General features: G+C 38.6%; 3 protein-coding genes across 3 annotated transcripts; 2 read left to right on the top strand and 1 right to left on the bottom strand.

Moving 5' to 3' along the window:
* The first annotated feature begins 1,298 nt into the window (after nucleotides 1-1,298).
* LOC108978764 (28S ribosomal protein S18b, mitochondrial-like) lies at nucleotides 1,299-2,096 on the top strand. Its single transcript, XM_018949209.1, has 3 exons — nucleotides 1,299-1,310; nucleotides 1,494-1,689; nucleotides 1,743-2,096. Exons 2-3 carry the CDS (start codon nucleotides 1,622-1,624, stop codon nucleotides 2,071-2,073), a joined length of 399 nt encoding a protein of 132 aa, XP_018804754.1. The 5' UTR covers nucleotides 1,299-1,310; nucleotides 1,494-1,621; the 3' UTR covers nucleotides 2,074-2,096.
* A 16-nt stretch (nucleotides 2,097-2,112) lies between these two features.
* LOC108978762 (pyridine nucleotide-disulfide oxidoreductase domain-containing protein 1-like) lies at nucleotides 2,113-3,705 on the top strand. Its single transcript, XM_018949205.1, has one exon. The coding sequence runs from the start codon at nucleotides 2,138-2,140 to the stop codon at nucleotides 3,617-3,619; it is 1,482 nt and encodes a 493-aa protein (XP_018804750.1). The 5' UTR covers nucleotides 2,113-2,137; the 3' UTR covers nucleotides 3,620-3,705.
* LOC108978763 (transcription initiation factor TFIID subunit 13-like) lies at nucleotides 3,631-4,385 on the bottom strand. Its single transcript, XM_018949208.1, has 3 exons — nucleotides 4,192-4,385; nucleotides 3,792-4,131; nucleotides 3,631-3,735 (listed from the first exon to the last, which is right to left on the bottom strand). The coding sequence occupies exons 1-3, from the start codon at nucleotides 4,234-4,236 to the stop codon at nucleotides 3,713-3,715; spliced, it is 408 nt and encodes a 135-aa protein (XP_018804753.1). The 5' UTR covers nucleotides 4,237-4,385; the 3' UTR covers nucleotides 3,631-3,712.
* Between the last annotated feature and the right edge of the window lie 4,551 nt (nucleotides 4,386-8,936).

Below are 8,936 nucleotides of genomic sequence, written 5' to 3'. Positions count from 1 at the left end.
TTCATATATCACTAGATTCTGCAATGGGTGCTCTCGTGCCCTTGTATATTTCGGTATTGTAATTTTGTAATCTGCAATCTTGCAAGAGCAAGCGAATACCCTTAATGACACCTGAAATTCAGAACAAACGCAATTGGGTCGTTTGATTGTAAAGCAAGTTATTTGCTCACTAATAACAATATAAAACTCCGAAAAATTCGATAATCTGAAGAGTTGTTATTAATTGAGGAATTAATTATTGAAAAAAATAGTACTGCATTTTTGAAGAACCAGTTGCTTCAGGTATATGCGTGTATAAATATATATAAGAGATCTGCTGATGTAATACAAAGTAACATACTTTTTATTTTTATTATATTTAAAATTAATAATTAATTTGTATTCACCTTCTGCTCAGCGTATACAATAGACTTACATCCCTATTCTGATAGAACCTCATTATTGGTCTGTGAGGTTATTCTTGCTCAAGAATGATAGAAACAAAGATTGCGCAATGAAGAGTTAAAATTTCGTTCGTTCTGCACATCTACGTCCCGGTTGACCATGGTACAATCAGCTGATTTTCAGTTGTTTGTTTTTCAGGCATACAAAAATATTAATATCATCAAAAGTTAACATCAATATAAGTGAATATTTTATAGTGAACATTTACCTACATATTCATTTCATAGTATTATTTAATTTTGTCTCTTTGTTGTGTTTGTTTTCAACCATATAAATTTATGCAAATAAAAAGATTGAATTTTTAATATTTTGATAATTACTGGTTAGAGATAAGTAATTCCCTTCCAAATCTGGTGTGTTGTCGACTTTGACATTTCCTTCATCTGTAACCGCTCCTTCGTTATGACCAAGTATATAGGAACGCAGCCTATATTTGAACTCCTGCCTGTCAGGGTGATCGTGAAGACCGCCTTTTAACCTGATTTTTAAGAAAACCAACAAGATAAAATAAAAAAATGGACAATCAATAAAAGAGTGTTATTATGCAAATTTAATCAATTTGATGCATATAAAACAATTCTATTTCTTTTTATATTTTCAAAATGTGAAAGAACAACTCAGGAGCAGCTGCAGCATTACTGGGTATTATTACCCATGTATTAAAAACGCACATACATATTTACAAATATTATTCTGTCTGCATTATTTATACAATAGTGAGGATGGTGATTTTTGTGAGAGCTTAAGAATAGGTCTATTACTTATTTTTATCTTCAATTTATGTTTGGTAGGCATGGGCTATAAATATCGGTAACCGTAAAATCGATGATTTTATATTAACACTTAAACAGCTACACCGTGCAGAAGTGAGGCATCACGGAATAGTTTTATTATTTAATATTTGGTTAGGAACGATTAGATTGCTCTTCTATCAGCTTAAAGTAAAATGATTACAATTTTAAGGACAATATCTAGAAATCTTATTAATAAAAAGTTTTCTGTTGGTAATCGCGTTTGCTTTCCTCAACGACCGACATATTTTCATTCAGGTGCAATTTTATGTTGTGATGTAAAGCCGGAAGAAAGCGTTAATGGTTCTGAATCCAATAATCTTACTGCTGATGAAATAAAAAAGCGGCAAAATGACCGAACACAAGTTATTCCAGTAGAAACATCCATGAGATACCTTAAAAGTTCCGCATACAAAGAAACCTATGGAGATCAATTAGTTTGGGAGCAGTATAGGTACGAATATTCTGTATATTTGTATATATTTATTTAATATTTTTTTATCGTAGGCGTAACCACAAAGGAGCCATTCCACCGCGTAAAACACGTAAAACTTGTATTAGGAAAGGAGTAATATCTACCGGAAATCCTTGCCCTATTTGCCGGGATGAATATTTAGTGTTAGACCACCGAAATATTGACCTACTGCAACAGTTTATTTCGCCACACACAGGTCAAATTCTAAGTTATTCTAAAACTGGCCTTTGCCAAAAAAAACATTTTGAATTAACAGTGGCCGTTGAACGTGCACGGGATTATGGACTTATAACTTTTGACGTACCATTTAGAGAATTCGATCTTGACGAATACTACGGAAAAGCTGAAGTAAAAAAAGAATAACAAACCTATACTCTTTAAATTTACATAATATTTTAGTAATTTTTTATGTGGAAGAAACAAAATAATGGCTTCAAATAGTGGTGACGATATTACACAATTCGAGGAGCATACATCGACATTCCTTGTAGTTGGCGGGGGGATCGCAGGTGTAACCTGTGCGGAAACATTAGCAATTTACCATCCAGAAAAGAACATAACCTTAATAACAGAATCGAGCGTTATAAAAACTGTAGCTAATTTAGAACCCGTGGCAAGATATGTTTATAAATTTGACGTGAAAGAACAATCGTTGAGCGATAAAAGCTCATGCCATGTTAGCTTTTCACCTGCAATTGTAACCATTGTTGACCGGCTTAAAACTATAGAGGCATTGAATCATTTCGTTATCACTGAGAATGGTCGACGTATCTATTATAAATATTTATGTCTCTGTACTGGTGCTACACCTAATCTAGTTCTTGATAACAATCCTCGAGTTATTGGAATTCGTGACACCGACTCAGTTTTAACACTTCAAGATTTTTTAAAACATGCTAAAAAAGTTACTTTGCTCGGTAACGGCGGTATAGCAAGCGAACTTGCTTATGAGTTGCATGGAATTGAGGTACATTGGGTGGTCAAAGACAATCATATTGCGTCAACCTTTGTCGATCCAGGTGCAGCCCATTTCTTGCAAGAATCAATTCACCTCAAGCAACGAGAGGGCAGCAATGCGGACAAAGAGAAAACACAATCCATTTCTGTTGTTAAACGTCTTAGATACAAGGAAATACAATCAAAAGAACTATGTAAAGAAAACAGAAAAATTCGTGGCGCAGCTTTGGGACCCGATTGGCACAGGAATTTCACATTAACTGGTAATGCATTAACTACAACTGATTCACCGATTATACACTACAAGACACATATTAAGGAAATAACAGACGAAAATAAAAAATTATTAATTACGCTCAACAATGATGAACGTATTGAATGTGACTTCCTTATATCCGCAATCGGTGTCGAACCCCATCATAATTATTCATGTTCGATCCCTTTATCTATGGGATCCGACGGTGGAATCGCCGTAAATGACATGATGGAAACAAATGTTTTAGATATTTATGCTGCTGGCGATGTTTGTACCGCTATGTGGGAGCATGGTGATCACTGGTTTCAAATGAGATTGTGGACTCAAGCTCGCCAAATGGGTTGTATGGCCGGACGTAGTATGGGCGCAAAATTAACAAAAGAAGTGATTTATCAAGACTTTTGTTTTGAACTTTTTGGACACGTGACTCAGCTATTTGGTTATCCTGTTGTTCTTCTCGGCAGATATAACGGCCAAGGTCTAGGAACCGATTACGAGTTACTGATTCGCAGTACTGCTGGTAAGGAGTATATAAAATTTGTACTACAAAATGGCCGTTTACGAGGAGCAATGTTGATTGGGAACACAGAACTTGCTGAGACTTGCGAAAACCTAATATTAAACAAAATTGATCTTACCCCATATGGAGATGACATTCTTAATCCGGATATCGACATTGAAGATTACTTTGATTAAAAGTCGTTGAATTACAATATTTTGTTTCTTTTCATATTAGTATAAATTCAAAATTAAATAATATATAAAAACCACTGTTCATTTAACCTTTTGTCATTTGATTTTTGCCTCATTACCTGGGAATAAAATAGCATTAATTTTTGGACCGCATGGGGTTAAATTTCATACTCACCGACGTATTTAATTTCATCAAAAGCTTTCCTGGCTTTCTTTAACTCTTCATTCATAGTCAATAAATCTTTGACACGTGCATACTTCCTTTGATCTTTTCTAACTAAAAATATGATATCTTCTACTTGTACACGCCCAGTACGTCCGATTTCCATTGCTTTGTGGGTCATTTCCGTTATAAATTCAATAACAAGATCTTCTAATAAATCTACACTCTCAGTATATGGATTCTTATCATCACCAAATCCATACATCATACATCGAAGCTCCTTGCTGAAAAGCCTTTTCCTCCCAGCCGTAGTGGACACAAATTGTTCCTCACCAAGCTCATCTTCGTCGAACTAAAACAAATTACCAGAATTACATACATGTAGAGTACAAAAACCAGATTTTCAACATACATCCTGACTTTCAAAATTTTCGTCAATATTTGTGTTTGTTGTCATTTTATCAACTGATAATTGAATGCCAGTGTTTATTTACTTCTAAAAACGAACTAGTTATGACAAAGCATGTAAATATTATCGATTAACTTTTAACCTAAAATATACAAAAACTAATTTAGAGATGGTAGCGGACATCAAAAGTTTTGAGAAAACTTTATACTATGTTCGGACCGACATTGAAAACATTTTGAAAACACATTTGTGGGTTGTGGAATCTAATAGTATGTTTACATACGAACTTAATCTCGCTATAAGCTTGTTCAATAATCTACCCGTTTAGGCAAATGAGATTATCAACTGTCAAATTTGTTGTAATTGTAATCTTCTTGGTGAATTGTAAACTTTCATCTATTATAATGATTGTACGGAATATCTCTTATATCTTCAATCAAAGCTTCGAGCATTGATGGGCCAAGTACATTTTTTATTAGCATTGAACACTTAGGTCGATGAATTTTTAAGTTTTTTAGAGCATCTGATGAAGGATCTAATTCAGGGAGTATACTAATTAAATGATCTACAGTCAACAAAGAACAGTGCTCGGCGATAAAGGCAGCGATTTTCAACTCGGCAATTTCAGAAATAGATTTACATGCTTTTGCAAATTTTTCCCAGGCTGCGGCTTGTTTATGTTTTTCAGTTTTAGCGTGATTAACCAGGTCTTTTTTGTGGGCTTTTAAAACTACACGGCAATATTTACAGGTCGCCGATGACTCACTGTTAATATTTGGAGCAAGCCAATCTGCAATAAAAACATAAATTATAAATTATTTTATTGAATTATCAATTGAATGACACATGCATAGTTGCGAAATATAATCACATGCTTTGATTTTGGTGGAAAGATAGGGAAACATTCAATCATGGCAACACCAACAACACTCAATTAATATATGAAAAGACCAAAGCAGCCAAAGCATAAAACTATTTGAAAAAAAACAATAAATTTTTATAAAATTAAATACTGGCTCTATTCAGACTAATGACTATGATGCTCATCATATACAATGTGAATCTTATTAAAGCAACTTTTTTAAAATGGCGGTCTCAGAAACTCATTACACATCTATCGATGCAACTGTGTTCGAAATGCCAAGTTTAAGCAGCGATGCACATCAAAACTCAGCGTTGGCCAACGTTGAGCAACGTTGAGTTAGTCTGAACAGAACCATTGTTCAAGTATGCATTATGTCTAAACCCGAAATCAATTTTGAAAAAGTCATAACATGTCAAATATCACCAACACCGCTGACCAGCTCACCCACTCCAACAACTACCTGTATACCTAACTAAATAAAAAAAAAAACCTTTTTTAATTGTATTGAAGAACGATTACTGCCATACAGCAGTAGTTAGATAACGCCTATGGTACTCTAATAAAAAATCATAAATATTGAATTGAATTATTTGGCTTGATCATTTATAAATTATAAACATGCAATGAAATCTATTTACCTTTTAGGTCTAGATCTGTTTCCCAAATCTTCGTGTACTTCTGACTGTACGTTTTTTTTATTTGTATTGTCCTTCGGCATCTTTAACAAACCAAAATTGAAATAACAACTGTCTTAAGAATATTCTTAACCTATTTTTTGGCGGTATCCTATCTGACATAAGCTAATGTCAAACATACCAACATACGCCGCCATATGCACAGGCTATAAAATAACCGCCAGTGGCGCCAGTATTGCCGCCAGTCACAGAGTGGTTGTAGAATTACGAACTAGATGCCGTTATGAGTCGGTATGTCGGGAAATAAATATTAATGCTTATTGCTTGCAATATATGGAATACTAATTAGTTTGCAATAAGCAATATGGAGTCTCCACTGCCAATAGGCACGGCAATACAGTTTGTAAGGCATAGATTTTATCCTGTCGAGATGTCCCGTAAACAAATATCAAGTGACAATTAAAGGCCGGCAAAATTCACCAGCAATGGAATCCGCTGTCAAGGGAACGCGGGCGACATTGTCATAATGGCGAGAGGTAGATTTGAGAAGACTCTCTGTGACATTGTTCAAATTGGCTGTGGAAGGGGGAAGATAATGTCCTCTAGACAGAAACCTCAAAAAGAAGTTCAAAGTTACCCTACGCAGCAAGACGGAGTGGAGTGATTCCACGCTGGAAAGGCTGCTGGAAGACAGTACAATTCAGTGGTACACTGATGGTTCAAAAACATCGGAATGTATTGGAGCAGGTATTGCGGGACTACTAAGCTGTCCATACCTATGGGATGCTTCCCAAGTATCTTCCAGATTGAAGTCAAGCGGCATTAAAAGCAAACTCATCATATGATGAGATTCTATGCATTCCTCAACTAAAAGCGATTTGGTCTCGTATGACAAGATCGCTTTTAGAGCCACTTGACTATTGCTGAGAATAGCTATGCGCTGGTTGCAATAGTTGCGGCTGAGGTTGACTTCAGAGCAATGATAGATGGCAAAAACTTTTGYCTGGAAGATACTTGGGAAGCAGCCCATAGGTATGGACAGCTCGGTACGTGGCCCCGCAATACCCGCCCCAATACMTTCCGGGGTTTTGGAGCCATCAGTGTACCATTGAATAGTACTGTCTTCCAGCAGCCTTTCCAGCGTGGAGTCACTCCAATTTAATTTTCTTCGTGGCGCTGTCCTTTGGGAAGAGGGCTAGCGGTGTGCTTTCCGCTAGTGCGTCCATCTGTCTGGAGGACATTACCTTCCATCTTCCACAGCCTTCTGCTGACATTAGCAGCATGGTGTGTTTTGCTGATAGCTTGATCAGCTGATGTAGCGGTTTGAGCTCTAGTATGACTTCAAGTGCCATCGTGGGCCATGTGCGCAATGCCTCCGAAGCACAGACACATGCAAGTTTTTGCAGCTTTGACAGAATCCGAATCACCGAAGACTCCGCTGCTTTGGTGGCCCAGGCGACCGCTTCTGATGATACTTTAATTGCATCCCCATGATCTGCCGGCCAGGCGTCTGTAAATTATAAGTGCTATAGTTGCTTTGGACAGCATTAAGTCCAAATGCCTACTCCACCCTAAGGTGAGGCCAAAGAATTTGACCGCCTTAGACATTTCCACCTCTGTGCCTGCAATGGTTAGGGACCTCAGGCCCTAAAAAGATCTCTGCTTAGTGAATGGGATCACGGTGGTTTTTGCTGGGTTGATATTTAGTCCAACGGTGTTGTACCATTCTTTCGCCAAGTTTAGGCCTCTTTGTACAATGTCACAGAGAGTGTTCTCAAATCTACCTCTCGCCATTATGGCAATGTCGTCCGCGTACACTTGACATCGGATGCCATTGCTGGTGAGCAGCTCGAGTAGTTCGTCTACTAGCAAGCTCCATAGCAGAGGGGATAGTACTCCACCCTGTGGGTAGCCCCTTGTGGTGCCAAGACGAATCTTACTTTCTCCCGTTGTTGTTTCTGCTACCCTAGTGCGCAGAAGGGCTTCTATCCATCTGCGTATCGGGGTAGTTACGTTCCTTCTCTCGAGTGCCTTGATGACGCTAGTGTGAGACGCGTTATCAAAGGCACCCTCAATGTCTAGGAAGGCGCAGATCGCAACCTCGCCATTATCCAGCGAATCCTGCAGCTCAGACGTGAGTTGGTACAGGGCAGTGTTTGTGGATCTACCCGCTCTGTACGCATGTTGTTGCATGTAGTCTGTTGTCTATTACTTTTCCATCCCCTTTAGCATAAAGGATGTGAGACTTATAGGCCGGAACGATTTGGCTGGCGAATAGTCTCTCCTCCCTACCTTAAGGATGAAAATTGCTTTTGCAATTATCCATGGCTCAGGAATATACGACGTCGCCAGGCTATCTCTCATCAGCCTTAGCAGGTATGGTAGGAGAATGTCCATACGTTGCTGCAAGAGGGTCGGGAAGACGCCGTCCACTCCCGTTGACTTAAAGCTTGAAAAGGAGGCCAGTGCCCACTTGACTGAGTCTGCAGTGAACAGGTTCCTTGCAGTCAGCAAGTCTGAGCGATCCGGCTTACGTATGAGAAAGGCTGGGGTTAGGTCAGCTTGAGCCGTCTCCGGGAAATGTGTTTGTAGGAGCTTTTCCGCCGATTCCTCCGCGCTTGTCGTATAGGTCCCGTCCTGTCTTTTTAGGGATAACAATAATTGTGTCCATCTTACCCTTCGACAACGCCTTGTGTAGCCGAGCTGCCTCCGGGGTCGAGGAGATGCTGTCACAGAATTTCCTGAAACTGTTTGTCTTGACAAGCGTAATTTCCTTGTTATAGATTRTTACGTGCCGTTTGTAATCCTCCCAGCTGCCTGTGYGCTTGGCTTTGTTGAATAACTTACGCACCCTAAGTCTAAGAGCTGAGAGTTTACTGGACCACCAGGGACAGATTTGTTTGCTGGTGGTCGCTTTTAGTGGACAGGCACAATGATAGGCGTCCATAATGGACTGGTTTATGGCACTCAGTCTGCTCTCCAGTCCAACTGTGGCGGATCTATCATCCGCCTGACCCACTCCACTTATATTCCTACTTAGAGTTTCTCTGAAGATACCAAAGTTCGTATTTCTAGGGGTACGTGTAGGAGGTCGATCCCCGACTTCTACCCACAGAGCAAAACGACTGTGACCGTTTCTCCCGAAAAGTATGCTGATGCGAGGACGAAGTCCGAACGTTTCTTGTCCTTCACTTGTACCGCCACCAGATCTTGCGTTAGAAACTGTGAAATACAGAAAAAATCTATAT

This window comes from Bactrocera latifrons, unplaced genomic scaffold, assembly GCF_001853355.1.
Source record: "Bactrocera latifrons isolate USDA-ARS-PBARC rearing strain unplaced genomic scaffold, ASM185335v1 scaffold_1265, whole genome shotgun sequence".
Classification (NCBI taxonomy): Eukaryota; Metazoa; Arthropoda; class Insecta; order Diptera; family Tephritidae; genus Bactrocera; species Bactrocera latifrons.
The sequence above is the reverse complement of the archived record's forward strand: the minus strand, read 5'-3'. Positions and strand labels throughout refer to the sequence as shown.

Coding starts and splice junctions, on each gene's coding strand:
- LOC108978762 (XM_018949205.1), top strand. CDS start 2,138: ATGGCTTCAAATAGTGGTGACGATATTACACAATTCGAGGAGCATACA.
- LOC108978763 (XM_018949208.1), bottom strand. CDS start 4,236: ATGACAACAAACACAAATATTGACGAAAATTTTGAAAGTCAGGAT. Junction 4,132..4,191: donor AAAATTTTGAAAGTCAGGAT/GTATGTTGAAAA, acceptor AATTTGTTTTAG/TTCGACGAAGATGAGCTTGG. Junction 3,736..3,791: donor TGATGAAATTAAATACGTCG/GTGAGTATGAAA, acceptor TTTTATTCCCAG/GTAATGAGGCAAAAATCAAA.
- LOC108978764 (XM_018949209.1), top strand. CDS start 1,622: ATGAGATACCTTAAAAGTTCCGCATACAAAGAAACCTATGGAGATCAA. Junction 1,690..1,742: donor TTAGTTTGGGAGCAGTATAG/GTACGAATATTC, acceptor TTTTTATCGTAG/GCGTAACCACAAAGGAGCCA.